This window comes from Eutrigla gurnardus, assembly GCF_963514095.1.
Source record: "Eutrigla gurnardus genome assembly, chromosome: 12".
Taxonomy (NCBI): Eukaryota; Metazoa; Chordata; class Actinopteri; order Perciformes; family Triglidae; genus Eutrigla; species Eutrigla gurnardus.
The window spans coordinates 5,141,348-5,159,953 of NC_139926.1; the positions used below are offsets into that span (position 1 = coordinate 5,141,348).

Sequence of the window (18,606 nt, forward strand, 5' to 3'; positions counted from 1 at the left end):
TATACTATATTGAAGGTGGATCTAAAGTCAGCAGATGAAAGAGTCCAACACTGCAACATGTTGTCTTGGACTGTGTGTTTGTGTGGCTCATCCCCTGTTATTATAAACTGAACGATACCAGCGGTTCTGTAAGTATGACAGCGTTTTAATGAGTGGGTGTTAAATGTGTGACAGCGGAGCAGTGATGTGAGCAGCTCTGCTAGACGACTGAATGGATCCAAGAGGACAGTTTGAACTTTGCAGCAGTCAAAGTCCAGGTCCAGGATTTAACTAGAAGAGTCAACCAATGAAGTTAAAAGAAGATTCAAGGTTATATTAAAAACACCACTTCAACTCAACACAGAGCTTTCTACACTTGCTGTGGTGTCTTTCTTATTTTAGCAACGTCTCACAGAACTTCATCTGAATTTAATATCATTATGTATGTTTTTGTTCTGGAAGCTTCTCTCTTTCTAGATTTTTGTTGTCTATTCAGTTTCGGATGGAGATATTCAGGCGGGGTATTGATAGTCACAGTTTTGGTATTACGACATGACTCCATACGAGTGTGTGTATGCATGTGTAAGTGTGTGTGTGTGTGTGTGTGTGTGTGTGTGTGTGTGTGTGAGTGTGGAACCCTGGTTGTTGGTATTCCGATGTGCTCTGTGCTCCGTCAGGAGGGAAGTTGAATCCTGCCTCTCGCCGTCTGCTCTCTCACCTGTTAAGCTGCTGGTATTCACCACCACATGGCTGCCTTCCATCAGTCTGCAGCCATCTTTAGCAACAGAGCCAAAAAGAGGGAGGAATGGTAAAGCAACAAAAGAGAGGAAAAGCCAGGAGGATAAAGAGAGAGAGAGGGAGGGAGAGAGAGAGAGGGAGGAATGAGAAGAGGTAATGAGAAAAATCAGTGAGCTCCAAGCTTTTGTCCGTCGTCCTTTGTCTCCTCCTTCCTCGCCCTTTCTTTCTGAAGCAGCTCGTCGGTCCTCCCTCCAAAACCGCCTCTCTCATCGGGGTTGGATATGTCAATGCAATCAGCACAAACACTGTCTCCATCTGTCTGGCCTAAATTGAACAGGCTCACAGCTGCTCCCGGGAGTTTAGGGCTGTAAAACAGAGCAGGAAGAGTTGGAACAGAGTACTTATCCTCTCTGTCTGCTCACGACGTGGGACAGTGACCTCCTCTCTCACTGCTATGATGCTCCATTAATGTCTAGGATGGCCTCTTGTATATTGCATTCACCTATCTGTTGTGAACAGAATATTGGTGAAGCAAGTTGACAACTAATCAACAGTGAAAACACCAATTTTGTTTATTAATTAGGTGTTAAAATTCAATCATAAAGGAAAAATGCAACCTGTCAAATGTGACGGTTGTAAATGAAACATCTGGGTTTTAATTGGACATAACCCGAAAGCAATTTGGGAGGCAGGTTCTGTGAAATTGTGACGAACATAAAGAATCACTCCAGCAATTTGTGAAATGAAGTTTAGCGACTTCTCAGGAGAGAGTGGTCAAAATGGAAGGATCTGACTTTAACTCCCTTTAACTTAACTGAATAGCCTACTACAATTCACAGCATGCAAATGAATAGCCTTTTACCTCATAAACTACCATGTTTTCACCCAGACATTCTACCCATTTGTAGAAGTCCCACCCCTTCTGACGTTCCCATGACACATTCTTATATACTGTATATAATATATATATATATATATATATATATATATATATATATATATACTGGCAGTCAACAGTAATTTCACAATCGTGTCCTTGTATTGAAGCCTCGATTTCAGCATTTTGGATCATCTTGTAATTTTTGCAAACAGTGAAGGAAGTGACCATATTTGGACTGTGGAGGAGCGACAGGTGGATCTGACGAACACAAGCGTTCTTGACTACAAAATTATCTTTTAAATTGACAAACATCATGTGTAATAAATGCTACAATTCAAACAGGATCCAAAAATGATTTGTCTGTCATCGAAATATGGGGGACAGCGGAGGGGGCGGGACTTAGCCTGTCTATAACCTAGACTTTAGAGAGCTGATACATCAGTACATCATTTATCCAACTGTTTCAAGTAGTGCTTTTGATAAACCTTTAATCAGTCCATCTAACTAAGAAGCAGATCAATCAGCGACATATAAGTAATCTTTCCAGTCCTCCTGTCGGAGAGGAGAGAGCCGTTATTGTATTGAGACATGCAGCAGCTAGCAGAGCACCTTGAGCTCTTATGAAGTGGAGCGTTTCAGCATTCCATCAGAATAAGGACACTTAAGATCTCTGAACACGGCCAGGTCTTTTAATTAACTCTGAGTCCTCCTGTCGTGGGCTCAGAGGAGCAGCAAGATCCTCCGGCTGAGGTGTCTAACCTGTCATAACTAACTAATTATGAGCCTCCTTATCTATCTGTGGGGGGCCTTCACTGACCCCTCCACTTCACCAGTTCTTAGAGGACCTTGTATCAGACAGGAGGAGGACTGTTCAAACGACTGGGCCCATCAATTCATTTGTAGGGACATTATTTTACGCAATTATGATTACATCTTCTCAAATGAACTCATGAGAGAGTTCAACTATCTCGGGGTCGTGTTCAGGTAGCGTGCTCTCCTAAAACTTACGTTCACAAACAACGGAACTGCATCGTTTCCAGGGAAACGGATATTATTGTGGATTATGTTTGATCTGGACGTATCAAATTAGTTTCAACTCAGCAGAGTCAGCAGAATCCATGTAGGGAGGAGGTCTGGGTGGTAGACGGGTCAAAAAATGATGGACTTTCACCCAGGAGACTGCTGTTAGTGTCTTGTGTAAACCAAATACCTTTGTTGTGTCTTGGTTTTGTCTCAATTTCATAGTTATTTTTATTCAAACCATGGTGTTTTTTCTGTTGGTTGTTAACCACGTCTAACCACGTGTTTCAAACCAAAACAATATGTTACCTTGGAAACGGAAACGAGACAGGGTTAGTTCAGGAGTGAGGGTAAAATGGAGAGTGAGATGGACAGGCGGGTTGGTTCGGCATCAGTGTTGTACCACACAGTCCATATACGCTCCTCACCAAAGCAGCGATATTAGCTTCCCCTGGAAGGTGGCTGGGCTCGGACTAATATCTGGTTCAGGTGACATTATATTGGTGTGTGATTTGGCTGGGAACTTGTGAAGGACCTTTTGATATGATAAATTGAAAACACACTATTTTTGAAAAAGGCAATCATTCCACAGTCCTGAATTACTGTCCACATATTGGATTTTTTCAATGTTCAATTCAAATGCTGTGCACTGTTAGGCAGGATTAAGAATGGGAACAAAACTAAGCACTTCACAACACAAGCGCCTTAAGTCAACTTACAGTCAACTCTGAAACAATCATATTTCTTTTACATGTATTGAACCAAGGTCAAAACTGAAAATACCCTCCTTTTCCTAACTGTAATAAATAATCACATGCAACAAAATGCAATTCAGTCTGACTATTAGGCTCGATCATTATTAGTTGTAGCCGTCACCGGGAGCCTGATCCTCCCTCAGCAACCTTTTCATGCTTTTCAAACTCACTTTACAACCTGATATTGAACGCCTCTTTGGGAAAATTCCTTTGCAGAAAATATGTGAATGACTCCCGGTGAGACCAGACTCGACGTGTCTGATAAATGAGCCATCTGAAGCAAAACACATAACTGTGCAGCTTTTCTGAATTTACACAACGCTCTCCTCCCGTTGACATCAAATCTTCCTTGAGATGAACTGCGAGGCCTCAGTGGAAGACAAGCCTGATCTCAATACAGTTTGACAGAATCTGCTGCTTGTGTAGCTTGTATTATCGTTGCTGTCACTGTTAGCACTTCCCTCACTAAGGGCCAGTTTACATTTGATTAGAAACACTGTAAATAGGTCAAGTCAGGCTTAAACTGAGAACATGATCAAATGTTCCCTTTCAAATGGTTCTCTACAATAGTGCTATATCTAACAGCAGCAGGGTTTCTGGGAACCTGTGCTTTATTCTTTAGTGTAGGTGTTGCTGACTCAGTCTGCCTCTGAATGTGACTGTTTTGGGCCAAGCCTGTTGCTTTTGCCAGCCTATTGTTGTGCGATATAAAAATACGTATGGATAATCCTGGCAGCTTTGGTTCAATTTCTTGTCCCTGCAGCCATGGAGCTGTGCTGAGTGGGCCCTTTTCTTTTCTGCTGCGCTGCAGGTATTCACTGAGCTTGAAACATTGGCCTTAATGTAGTTTTAGCTGTTGCCTTTTCACATAAAATGAGGTTATAGGTGCATTAGCTAAAAACCTGCTGGATTCTCTCTGCATCAATGTGTATTTATAGGCAGCGGTTTGCCTTTCCCAATACTTTGTACTCCACTACATCTCAGAGGGAAATATTACTCCACTACATGTATTTGACACCTTTTAGTTAAATTTGCAGATTCAGATCCATTATACAAAATAGAATTCAACAAATAAAAAATGTATATGTATTACTGTGTATTAAAACATCTTTTGATCCTTTGGTGAAATTCAAGCTACTTGGCAGTGTATAAATAAAAAATAACCCCCTTTCTCATGACATTAACTTTAAAGTGATGAACACATTAGGCTACTGCATCAATAATTACAATCCAGTAATACAATATTATTCTGAAATGGGCCATTCTGCATGAGTACTTTTACTTTATGTATTGTAAGTACAAAAGTAATTCAAAATTGTACTTTGGTACAATTTTGAATTCTTAATCTTGAGCAAGGCTGACAACTCTGCAACTACAATCAATACCTTTGGGCTCTGTCATTGAATTGAAAGTCCCACATACAAAATGATTGGTGTTATCTTTGATGCTGGATTAAAACGTAATAAACAAATCAACTGAGCTGTCAGCAGTATAGCTTCCACAATCTTAGGTCTCTAGCAAGATGTACATCATTCCTATTGCACCTCTAACTTATTCACAACGCAGCAGCAAGACTCCTCGCTGGTTAAAGTACAGGATTCATTTTAAGGTTTTTTTGTTTGTTTGAAAAGTCCTGCAGGGACTGGCACCAGTTACCACCTATTCCACCACTCAGATCTGGTAACCAATGACTGCGCTTCACCCCTCACAGCCAGTTACAGTGAAACAGGGATTTGCAGCAATTGGATCTTGCTTATCCATAGACACCTTCAAAACCCATCTAAAGACCCATCTCTTTTCTTCAGCCTTTAGACTTTCTTTATCAATTCCCCTCGCGAAGACATGCCTGACCACACTCTGGTTTTTACTGTTTTTTATTTTATTCTGTGCTGTTGTGTTGACTCTGTTTTTATACGTTTGCCTATATTCTGTCTTATTGATGTCTGCACTTTTATTTCATCCTTTCTGTGTTATATTTCATCACTTTGTAAAGCACTTTGGTCAAACTGCCTTGTTTTTAAATATGCTCTATGAAAAAACTTGACGTGACTAAAACCTCTACCAGCATGCAGCCCAAAGAGATTATGTTATGGAGTGAGATGCATATCCTCCACTCCTGTTTACCCGACAGACCAGGTGGTCTGATCCGTCCTGATTGTGGCTTGCAGGGGGCTGAGCAGCCCGGCGGGTGAAGAGTTCATTACCTGTCCAGCACCTCTTTCTTTAACTGAGCTACATGTCCAGTGGCTTGTGTGGTAAACGGCCCTGTCATCTGCAGCGACATGTCCTGCATGTCAGCCCGCCTGACAGACGGGAAACAATTATCCTGCTCCTTCCCTGAAGGATTAGGCCGGCATTATTCTGTATCTTGTGAAAAGACCAAAGCCAAATGTCTGTCTCTCAGTACCTTCCTACTTCTCTGTGGCACTCAAATCCATTGGTTCCGACTGAATACAGGATTTAAAAAAAAAACACACAAAAAAACAGGTCAACAATTTCCCTTTTTGATTTCCTGGAACAGTTGGGTGCAGCAGCTTTAAACACTCCTGTAACTGGAGGATAGACACATATATTTCTGGCAGCAGCAGGATGGTGTATGAGGGAGTCCAACTATCCCACAGTCAGTGTGTTCATGGTAATAAAGGGACATGTTAACCAATGCAAAGTGAGGCTCATTGATGTGTTTAAATGGAGCTCTGTGGCTCCGAGGAAAAGGCTTTAATAGACACACATAACTGTTAAGTAATTCCATACATTGGATGTTGGTTTATGGTCTTTTGGGGCGGATTTGTTGACAATAAGAAAAATGCCTTATTCGTAAAAGCAAGAACAAGGAAGCTTCATATTTTAAAATTGATTAAATTGAGTGCAGGTTGAAGAGACTTTTACATTTCACAGACTTTTACAGGAAAAAGGTAACCCTCATTTATTTATTACAAATCCCTCCAAACCCCACCAGCCCTTCACCAATGTTCACCAGAAATGGAAACTAGCTGAGGAGAAAGGGGGAAGTAACATAAAATAAATTAGTAATGAAAATAAAGCATAAAATAGAAGTTTAACGTAAGCGCCAGGTTAAAAAAAAGGAACAAAATTAGTTCAGTCAGGACCACTTTGTCAAAAAGAATCTTTATTTATTTGCACAAGTTTCATTTGGCGGTATGGTACTGTTCGTGGACTCCCTGCTCTTCCACGCGCTTGCGTGGAAAGCCTGAGGCAGGAAGAGCACCTTCCTGCCCTTCATGAGCCCTCATGAACGGCATAAGCAGGGAGCGTAGCAGCAAAGAAAAACCCCCAGACAGAGCAGAGCAACAAGAACAATGGTAAGGTACATAACAGATGACGGGAGGAGCTGGGGTGGAGGTGGGTTGAAAACGCCGGCAGAGGAAGCAACGAGGGAGGTCAGGCTAGAGCAGTTTAAATAGTGCGCTCTGAATGCAATTTCCCAATAGGAAGCGAGCACGGGGAGTCAGCTGAGCCGTCAGCTGATCTCCTCGGTTTTGACAGCTACGCTGTTGCTGCTGATTTAGAGCTTGACGTCGTGGCCTGCCAGAACTAACGCTACGCTTGATAAGAGAGAGGTCAATTGAAATATGTTATAAAGAGTTGCCATCTCCCCCCCAACATTTTTTGTTACCCATCAAACCATACCTGATATTTTCCGGTTCTAGAAAAGACATGACATCCTGAAGCCATCGAGAGATGGATGTGGCTCAATTAGATTTCCATTGACGTCTTGCTAACAGAGATCCTAAAGTGAACTGCATTACCCATGAGCACCACTGTATGGTAAAATATCTTGATCTGGCTAGAGTGTGCATTTGTTTTGGAAGTGAGTTTTAATAACATTTTTCATTAATATGTCATCAAAAATGACAGTCTATGTCCAGATATAGTGCAGTCATGTCTGCCTGAGGATGCAGACACTTTCTCCTTGGTGTTTACGCAGCTTTCCGGCCGTGTGTCTGTATGTATGTGGGCGTGCCCACTGGCTTGCTCGCGGCCGCTCTGCACTGCTCTCATACAGCGGTTACAGCTGATAACATCGTCCCGACAGATGCAGTTGTCACCAAAGTGTAGCAGCCGCTGTCCAGTTCCCCCTCAGGTAAACACCGTTAGCACTGTTTGCACTGTTGGTGCTGTTAGCTCACTTGTCATTGACATGTTGAGAGAGATGTTGAGAGCCGTGCGGAGACAATAGAAACACTCTGATTTCTGCATTTAGCACCTTTAACACAGCTGTTTGTGGGATTCACAGCGATATAAACGACTGCAGAATGCCTGGTGCATATTGGACATCATGCTTATGAGCACAGAAAGCGTTTTGTGAAAAATGCAGCTCATGTTAACGAGAATCAACCAACATTTGACATAATTCATTGTATAATTCATTAAAAATCAAAGGCAACTTGTTCCAGTGAGAATAATATTGTCACCTTAACAAAAAGGCTCAGATCACAAGATCTGCTTCATTTCTAAATGAAGAAAGTCACCTGAGGTCTAGAGAGAGGCGTAGTCATTCCGCTGCCTCGCGCTCCCTGAATGCACCACATGACAGGAGTCACACAATGTCACTTTCATTGATTGGAAATGAAATGTAATGTCAGGAACAATTCAACAACAAGCGTACGATGTCAAAGACCTTGTAAATAGTTTTGTCTGATGCCGCAGGGAAGCGGATCCACTGGCAGGTAATAAGAATAACAATAGAAAAAGCCAATCTTCTCACTGATGTAGGTCATATAGAGGCACCAGTATTACATTGAGACTGTTTAGTTCACAACCCGTTAAAAGTTTCTTAAACAAGATTCACATAAAACTACCCCTGTTTAAAAATACTCAAAAAGGCACTTTGTCCTTCTCAAAGTATCATATATAGAGAGGGACTTCAGCACCATCTAGTGGACTGAAGAAGCAATTGTTACCAAAAGGTTTAAATGTCTTTGATAATAATTGTTTATATAATAAATTATTGATACATGGAGTCTGTATATCGATACAATAATGATAAGCAAAAGATTGCGATACTTTGCTGTATCGATATTTGCCCCTACCCCTAAGAGAGACATATTTTGGATAATTATTATAATGATGCATTCATGACTAGGCAGCATTTTAATGTGTGTGGAGGAGATGCTGGGTAGCAACATGGGAGCTGATGAAAGGGTCTGAACCGTGATGAATTCTGTAAAACAACGTGACACCGAGAGACGTTTAAGAAGACGAGCAGTGACAGGATGGGGCTGTTGGGGCGAGATGAATCACTCGAGAAAGGAGCTTCCCTCATAATGAAAGTGATCATCGCGGTGCGGGGCCTCGGAGAGCGGCGGAGCAGCGGCAGCAAACAGCACAGCAGATGTCAAACAGCTTTTCAGTCACTTTCCCGAGCTTTTAAGCAGACTCACTCAAAACCATATGGCTTGCATCCATTAGCGCAGTAGGCTGTGTTCGTCTCAGGGCTCCATTTCGCTCCATTCTCTCTGCATTACGTGCAACAACTTCTGTCAAAGTCGAGAAGTAGTCAAATAATATGGGCCGTGGTGGAGTTTGGCTCCCGTACAACCACAAAGCCACAGTTAAACTTCCTGTTATGTCAATCAGGGTGTGAAAACTGTTGTGGCTGCCGCTCACTTACTGCAGCTCTTTTGCCTGTGGTTTTCCTCCAGTTGTGGTTTGGTTACTGCAGGTTCACCACAGCACTCACTCCGCCTCCCCGCTACGCTCGTCGCCATCGCACACTTTGAAAAGGCAAGGTTCTTTTGCTGAAGTCTGGAGGCTGTTCTCCATGGCAGCCTGTGACTTAGCCAATGAGCCAGCTGTTTGTTCTCTCCCCCATTGTTTTTAGGCAGAGCTCATTTTGAGCTCCACAGCACTTTGCCATCCTGCAGTAATGACATAACACATTAACTTTCTCAACTGGATCTCTAAGAAAGAAAACTAAAAACCACGAAATGCAAGTACAGATGTCTCAGGCAGGCTGAGCAACATTAGTGGCTGTGGTAAATACGTGAAAGCAGCAAGGGGAACACTCATGATATAAGATACAATCACACCACTGAGACTCCACAGAATTAAGTTGTTGAACAACAATCTGTGTAGTCACTATAGACTGTAATTAAGAAGTGCAACTGTCAGTTGATCAACAACACATTTATTTATTTATTTGTTTATTTCGGGCATGTCAATTAGATCGTCATCATCACACTTCATCTTTGTTAAAATAATACAATACACATGGCCGAAAGGGAAAGCGGGGGAAGCCAAAGCTTATCTAGTTGGGATTGAACTACAACCAGGTGTTGCATGAGCGAAGGTGCAAGGAATGTTTAGGTTAGGAGGAAGATGAGAAGAAGCCCAGTTGTAAATTAAGCTTCGCTATCTCAGACATAAATTAGTGATGTCTCTCTTTGTGTGTGTTACACACTAGCTATAGGAATTAAAGCCCATATAAGGGAGTAACTATGTATGATTTTGCTGCCGAAATGGCTGAGCAAAACATGACCTTATAAGTACAAAATATAGCTTTAGGATGGAGCACCTGGCAACCTCACTCTTCCATTGGAGAGGAAGAGGATGAATTTACTAAGGAGACAGGATGAGCGAGAAGAAGGCCAATGAGGAAGTAGAGGGCTTTAAAAGAAAGAGAGTTTGGATTTCCTTAGATTCAAGAGCAAGAAAGGACTTCCCAGGTGGGACAGGTGCAGAGACCAGGAAGGACCTGGTGTGCATGCACGGTTTCAGACGCAGGATTGATATCGGTTTAAATAAAGATCATTCCACCTGCCTGACTCCGAAGATTCATTCATCACCAATCTACACATCGACATCTTTGGGGAAGTTGCCTAAGAAACCACATAACATCATCCGTCAATTGAGTTGGACTAGAGTTTTGATGCTGTGGGTGCCATTTTGGAATTCAGCAATGGCCAACATCCAACATGTAGTTAGCATTGGTAGCGATCACGTGGTAGCGACCTGCCAATCTGCAAGTAAGCCCCGCCCCCCTAAAGAATCCCCTGCTTTCTGGTCTGTTGGACTCTAAATGGACCATAATCTACTAAATGAACATCATGCTGGATTGAAGAAGACTTGAAACTACAGATTAAGACTATAAACTCATGTTTACAATGTTTACTGAGATAATACATCAAGAGAGAAGGTAATTTCATTAAGGGTCATTTTCTCACTGACTGATTTACAATCAGACTTCCCTGATGGCCAGTAAAGATAATGGCAGTTTAAGGCACTTCAGCTTTGGCTTCACTTTTTAAAACCAGAGGTTGTCACATGTATGGGGATGCATTTTGAATCAAGCAGTAGTAGTTGGTTTGGTTCAGAAATCCCTTTAAGTCCAAAGTATGTTTAATGGGGGGCAAAATACCAAACATGTTCTTTCTGTTATAATTATTGGCATCATTACAGTTTGTGCAGTTATTTTAAGACACTGTAAGGCTACTGGAAGGGGGGGGGGTCAGGATGGAGGGGTTTCCCTGGGACCGGCTCTGAGACTACATTAAAATGGATTCTCTAGTAAAACCCTGAGCTAAAATATCATTTTGCAAGTCTCGCCGTTGACTAATACATATTTTTTTCTGAATTATAGTCCCATGGTGGTCCTTCAGAAGGGGTGGGACTTAGCCTCTCTATACACAGCACAGTCAGGCTACTGATATTTCAGAGTCATAGATTTGAACTCAGTCAGATAAAGGATTATTGACTCACTAATGCATTCTTCCCTGCAACATGATATCCCATACTTCATCATATTATTCCCAAAGGTCAAAAATAAACATCCATGCAAAATCCATGAATCTGTTCTGATCTATAGAGAGTTGATCCTTGCCACTTCATGTCTAATTTCTCTTCTGCTTAAAGGAATCCAGGGTTTGTTCTCTGTACGTCTGAGTTTACTAACGGAAACTGCCTGGAGCTTATGCAGCATGACGTTTCGTGGTGTAGCTTTGCCATAATGGAAACAAATCGAGGCTTAAATAAATTACACTCCCTGTTTGCGTCTCCAAATGCATTAAAAATTAGATTTACAATTTCATTTTACATTGTTTGACATTTCCATGGCCCAGAATGACCCACCAGCATTGTTCTTAAACTTACGTAGAACACTCCTCTCCCATTCATGTACAGATGTCTTAAATATCAATGAGCTCATAGGTGAAAAAGCCAAACCATGTTAAAGATCTTAAGACTTTTTTCTCTCATAATAACTGTCCCAAATCCAACACATCCTCATTGGAAGTGGCACTACACTTCAAACTATGACGCTCGCGTTGGAAGTTATGGCGTCAGTAAAGAGGACGTCAGGTGATGTAGTGTAAGGAAGGTCAACATTCACTTATTTATAAGTTATGTCAAAAAAACGCTTAACTAAATATTATTCCTACTCTTATTCGATTGAGCACTGGTATTACTTCACTTTATATTTATCACTCTATTGTTTATATTGTTCATCACTCTCTGGTATTCTGGAATGAATCTATTGTATCACTGCTAACTGAACTGTAAACACATACACAGTATGGCCTAAATGAAGCCAATTAAAACAAAGAGAACTAAACCTGAGTTAAAGCTAGACAACAACACACTTAGGCGTCACCGAAACCATAAACCAAACCACGGGACACTGAATTATACTTCACTGAAACAGCACTGATGATAGTCTTCTTTCTCTGTCTCTGCCCACAATGTTATCACTCACTATCCTCTAACTGATGGTGCATCAGCATCCCACAAGCCTCGCCAAGGCAGCAGGCGGTTCCCTGTGCAGTAAAAAGTCTTGTGTTCTGGGTGTTAGAGGAGACGGGGGAAAGTCAGCTCAGCAGTATCAGACAGTTAAGGAACTCATTACCTCGCAGCACATTACGGCCGCAAAACGTCACTGTTATAACTTTACTCACTCTGCCAGTTTAGTCAGGCTTTACTCTCCTACCTTTGTGTGTGTGTGTGTGTGTGTGTGTGTGTGTGTGTGTGTGTGTGTGTGTGTGTGTGTGTGTGTTTGCACATAATGTGTGCAGCTTAATACTGTCCCCATTCACTGTGCAGCACTGATAGCATAGCTTAGCCTCCAGCGACGTAGCGCCTGTTTAGTGCAGGTATAAACGATAGGACTTCCATTAATAGGATGGAACACATTACAGAGAGGCTTTATTACCCAGCCGGGTGCTGCTGATGTCTGATATGGCTCCACATTTACTGCCAACATGTAAACTGTGATGAATATTATCGTTGAAATGAATGTGTCTCTCTCTCTGTCCTCCCTGTTATCTCCCCTCGCTGCCTCGTCCTCCCCGTCCATCTCGCTATAAAGCAACAGCATCGCCGCCTCTGCAGTGTGTGCCTTCAACCTGAGCGCCATCACCCAGGCCTTCAACGGGCCCTTCCGCTCCCAGGAGAACCCTCGCTCCACCTGGCTCCCCACCACTAACCCCATCCACAACTTCCAGGTTGGTTTAACCACTAAACCACATCCAGTCTAGACTAGTACCAGCTGAAGCAATCCATGTTAACCCTAACCCCATCACGATGGTGATGAGTCAAAAGTTGAGCTTAGTTAGGTCTGTCTGCAAGACGACAAGCAAACTACTTTTAAAATGCTTGTTTTCTGAATGGAGTCTGGTTGATGGGTGCTAAGCTATGCTAACATTGTAGCTGCTCCATCAACACTCCAAATAAGGTCATCTAGACATAAATACAGCAGAGACCTTGTTGTTTGGACCACAGACAGTCTGGTTTCTCCACATAGTCTGGTCTGGTCTCTGGACTAATATGAGCTACTATCTAGACCTCTGAGAGCTTCACCTCATTATTCGCCTTATTCGTGCCATCCATGTAGCATAATACATGTCTATTTGCACTTTGTATACAGTCGTGCTGAGAATATTACTCTCTATTTGCTGTGAACATATCCCAAGACAATCCTATAGCGCCAAATCACACATTTGTCTCAGAAGTCTCAAAACAAACGCATGCATGCATGCCAAGTTTTCTAATCAATGCACTTTTCTGTTTTCACTTCAGAGCCAAGTCAAATTCAAATCAAGCCTGAATACCAACAATGCAGGTTCTGTGTTACTGCCGTGGAAATTAAACATGTCTTAGGCAGATCTTGTTTCCCAGCTGGATCACCCAATTAAATTATTACTTCTAGTATCAAAACAGGAACCACTGAGGTTGCCTCATCTGCAAGATCCTTCAGACTGGTCACAAGTTCACAAGAAAGACTCTAATCCAATATCCAATATTATAAATAAATTTAAAAAAAACATTGCTATACTTTCAAAACTATCTGCTGCTTTAAACATCCTCCAAAACTGGAATCTACCAACAAATGAATCTCTCATTTCAAGTCCCACAGAATGAGCAGAAGCTGTAAACCTCAGCTGAGCTGTGCAGCCAGAACACAGCTGAAGCTTCAAATTTCTTCTTCTGCAGTGTCTCATTAGTAGTTTTGGGTAGTTGCTGTGAGGTGTTGCTGCCCCGAAAGAGAATAGAATTAACAAGTGAAAACAATCCAAGCAGACATGCTCTATTGCTTTCTTAAATGCAATGAGTAGATGTGAGGTACTACTTCAATTGTGCCTTTCTTTCTTTGAAAAGTTTGTCTCCTCTCCCCCTTTTCCTGTCCTCCACAGTGTGGGACCATCAATGATGAGGGTCCCAACGAGGGTTTGACCGAGCGCAGCCTGCAGGACGCCCAGCGCCTCTACCTGATGAACGACGTGGTCCAGCCGGAGTCTGTGGATCCACTGGTCATGCAGGACGACGTCCGCTTCTCCAACCTGGTGGTGGACATCGTTCAGGGCATGGACAAGCTCTACCACGTCATGTACATCAGCACAGGTGAGTGACGGAGGACACAAGGCCTCATCTCAAATACATAATCTGAATAGATGGAGCAGAGAAGTGCATTCGTCTGTATAAAAGATCTAACTAATATCTTGTCTTGTGTAATCAGAATATGGCACCATCTTAAAGGCATTGGCTACACCCAATAAGAACCTTCAAGGTTGTTACTTGGAGGAGATGGAGCTCCTCCCCCAGGGCGTACGGGAGCCAATCCTGAGCCTGCAGATCCTGCACAGCGACAGGTCGCTCTTCGTTGGGCTCAACAACCGAGTCCTGAAGATCCCACTGGAGAGGTGTTCCACCTACAAGACCGAGACGTGAGTCCTGCACAGAATCTAGTGGGAAACAGATCCAAAACCATCATGCTACGTGTCCCGCATATGAAAGGGAACCCAAACTCATAATATGTGATGTGGAGAGAACGTTGGCAATACAAACTAGGCACATATACGGTAAATAAATGTAAATACCGGTATATTATTATTGTCAATAAACAAATAATTACTTTAGACGTGTTTGATTTAGAGTAAAGTTCATAAACATTCAGGCTGTGGTTATGTGCAAATATCAAAATACTGATTTAGTTAGGCTTTTCCGGCATTATGTATAGTCATAAAAATGGTCCTTCAAATTTTCTTCGGCGACTCAGTGATTTATCTCTGTAGAAATTCAGAATGTAGATCCGACTTCAAGCACTGGTTTTTTCAGTGGATTCCTTTTCACCTGGTTGTTCCTCTGTTGGAGGTAATTATCTGTCCTCTTCTAGGATTAATGTGTGGAGGGCCTCGCCTGTAATCATTACAGTCCGCATGGAACCAGACAAATGACTGGGGCGGTATCGGCTCACCGGAGGAAATGAATTAGTTGTTTTTCTAGTAATGAAGTTCTGCATAATACAGAGAAAGCACTGTTCTGGCTTTTGTTTGCGTCTGAATCCGAGGACAAACAAAAAGAGTGTGTGAAGCATCCTAGAATGTTGCCAGAGAGAGAGACTCTGCTGTCTCCAGCTTCAGTGTTATTCATGTGAAAATCTACATCTCGAGGGCGAGCGAGTGGAGAAGAGTTTACTGGCTGTTTGTCCAACCTTCTGTATTTCATCAGTCAGGATCCTCAGCCGGCCACTTCGGCCCTTCACAGTCAACTTCATTCTAGCATGAAAATGGCTCGCTGCTACTTTCATTGCATGTGTGTGTGTGTGTGTGTGTGTGTGTGTGGAGGGCAGTCTAGTCAGTGTGGTTTGTGCATAGAAATGAAATAGGAGTATAACAGACATTCAAATAAGAGTAACAGGATTGACAGAACGGTAGACATTTTTATCAGTTCTGTTTCCATTGTGATCGTTGTAGCCGGCCTCTTCTGTAAAAAAATCTGCATCCTTCTGAGGCTGCATTCAAAGACTGAATGCGCCACAACGGCTGCGGCAAGGCCGTCTCATTTCAAAGACTCCTTCACGTGCAGCCAAGAAATGCGACCTTCTTTTTGTGATCCAGAGGATCCACCTGATGGATGCTTCATGACCCAACTAATCCCAAGATTCATTGCGTGCGAGTTACAATTGTATTTGTATTTTGATCCCCACTCCGTAACGGAGGGCCCTCTGCTCGTCTCATTCCCAGCTGAATGAAGTCCCCTTCATTAAGGTGGAGGGTAGAAACTGAATCTCAGTTATGATATTAGTATCTATTACTAAGTAAAGAAATGTGCCATAATTCCCATCAAATGCATTCAAATTAAACTAACAAGCCGGTTTTGAAAATGTAATAAGAAAGTACATTTGTTTTTAAATGAAGGACGTAAGAGTAAAAAATAAATACTTAAGTAAAGTACAGATACCAGCAAATTCTTGTAGTATTTTTACTTTGTTACTCCCCACTTCTTCCCTAAAATACAAAGTAACCTTGAGGTTGTTAACATCTGTATAACTTAAAATGTTTATCTTGGTTTATGAGTAAATGTTGTACGGTTCGTTGCACGGACATTAACATTTGTACGGAGGAAGGTCCATGAAGAACAGTTAGCCTATAGGTGTTGCACGCTGTCAGTTAGTTAGCATCGCTGCAGCCTCGCCACTAAGCGGTTTGGAATGGCACTTAATGTGGCGGCCCTTCCACGTGTACAACATTGATTTCATCAGATGATAGACAACTTTGTTTGGCTCACTGTATGTAACAAGTGTATGTAGAATTATTATGCTAGCTAGCTAACTAGCGGACAAGCTACCTAGCTAGCTAACTAACCAGACATCTGCTGTGTATCCCGGTGAGCTGCTACAACACTGTGTTGTCACCATAACATCAAACAACAATCGCCATTTTCTTTTGTACTCTTCAAATGAGCACTGAAAACAGTTCAATGTCCGTTCTACTCCTCTGCTATGATTGATGATGGTTTGTGAGTGGGTTGGTGCTCCAACAACTTCTCATATGAACACTGCATGATGAGTCAGCTCGCTATTCCAACTAAATCTAAACTCCTAGACACACACACACACACACACACACACACATACATTAATAAGATGTGGGTGAGATATGCGGGATGAGAGATTCAGAGAGGAGCGGGAAGCGAAAAAGCCAAGAGAAATGGAGATGCGGAGAGAGAGAGAGAGAGAGAGAGAGAGAGAGAGAGAGAGAGAGAGAGAGAGAGAGAGAGAGAGAGAGAGAGAGAGAGGCAGCCAGAGAGAGTCCTATTTAAGACACAGTGGGGTGAAACGATAAGAAGAGTGGGCTTCAAGGGCACCAGAAGGGTGGTGGGGGGGAGGGGGTGATATTCTGCTCACCTCTGGCTTGCTCACTCATACAACCTTTCATACACACTGCAGCTGAACTGAGCTGCATAATACGACAGATGTCAGCCTGTGCGTCATCGTGACACCTGAGCCCGTCTGGACCGGAGCAGGAGGCAAAGGGCAGATGGGAAACCATGAGTCAGCAGATTGAGGATAAACTGAGGCAGCAGTGTTAATCATGACTTCAGCTGATATTTCCATGAATCTGTGGATTTGTGAGAAAACATTATTTGATGGATGGATGAAAGGATGGATGGGCGGCTGGATGGATGGATGGATGGATGATGGATGGATGGATGATGGATGGATGGATGATGGATGGATGGATGGATGGATGGATGGATGGATGGATGGATGGATGATGGATGGATGGATGGATGGATGGATGGATGGATGGATGGATGGATGGATGGATGGATGATGGGTGGATGGATGGATGGATGGATCATAGCCCTGCCTTTGTAGCTTAATTCAGGTTAAGACAAAACAGCTACCTTGCAAAACATTGGCTTACCTTTTATAGAATTGATAGTAATTTATCATACTGCTTTAATAACGTAGGTGGATTAACATCAAGCCAAGGTCATGAAGGGCATGAAGGTCATGCAGCTTACAGCGTGATACTCAGCCAACACCAAAAACTCAGAATTTGATTAATTACCGTTTTAACTGCAAGAAATGTCTCAATATAAGAAAACCAGAACTCTGTGATCAATGGAAACAAATGCCAAGTTGTTTTTGGCATGCTGCAGAGCATCTCTCATCATATTTACTTATTTCAGGAATCACATGCAGTTTAATAATTATCTCATTAATAAACTGATCTTATAATTGACTTACCTTAAGCATGTTATTGCCGTCTGGTCTCCTAAAAATAATTTTCCCACACAACAAAACTTCTACACTGTGAATTATGAATTACTTATTTTGACATATCACGTCTTCCGTTTTCAAAACATGACTAAGTAGTCTTATTGCCAAAACATGATGAAGTACTATCTGTACGTATTTATGTTAAACCTAACCATGATGCAAAGTCTTTTTTGGCATGACAGAACTTTACTTTTGTAATGTAATGTCGTTCAGATTGACAGAAAAGAAAAACATGATTCAGGCACGAATGATAATTCTAACTGAACAACACGGGAAATTTAAAATGTATGTCCGTGTACATGAATCAGTACATTTCCATGTCACATACTGCCTGAGATCCTCGGGGGGGTGAGGCATTCATTCCAACAAAGCACTGTGCTGTCTCCAGCTCATTATTTTCTGACTTCCGTTGGTTACTCTCCTTGTCCATCTCTCTGGTTTTCGATGTTCGAACTGCGTGAAAAAAAGACCAATCTGCGTTCTCGTCTTTGTGTGAACACACTTCCTGTCACTGTGCTGCTGACTGAATGAGCCTCGTCTCCTCTGCATTGTGTGTGGTCACCCCATTCACATGTACATCCATTCAGGCTCTAATAACATATATGCTGCTGCTCACTGTCTCGCATTCAAACACCTTCATATGAGCGGGAAGAATGGTGGCATGTATTTACAGTACTGTGATGGCAGCAGCACAGAAGATAAGACGTGATTCA

The 18,606-nt window shown here is 42.3% G+C and overlaps 1 protein-coding gene across 10 annotated transcripts in view; it reads left to right on the plus strand.

Annotated features, from left to right (window-relative positions):
- Positions 1–18,606, plus strand: part of sema5ba (sema domain, seven thrombospondin repeats (type 1 and type 1-like), transmembrane domain (TM) and short cytoplasmic domain, (semaphorin) 5Ba) — a 198,935-nt gene that overhangs the window by 139,762 nt on the left and 40,567 nt on the right. For all 10 annotated transcript variants that reach the window (XM_084022574.1, XM_084022573.1, XM_084022575.1 and 7 more), the window contains 3 exons: positions 12,695–12,830; positions 14,019–14,226; positions 14,342–14,549. In XM_084022574.1, coding sequence (XP_083878700.1) covers positions 12,695–12,830; positions 14,019–14,226; positions 14,342–14,549 — 552 coding nt within the window. The remainder of the gene's footprint in view (positions 1–12,694; positions 12,831–14,018; positions 14,227–14,341; positions 14,550–18,606) is intronic.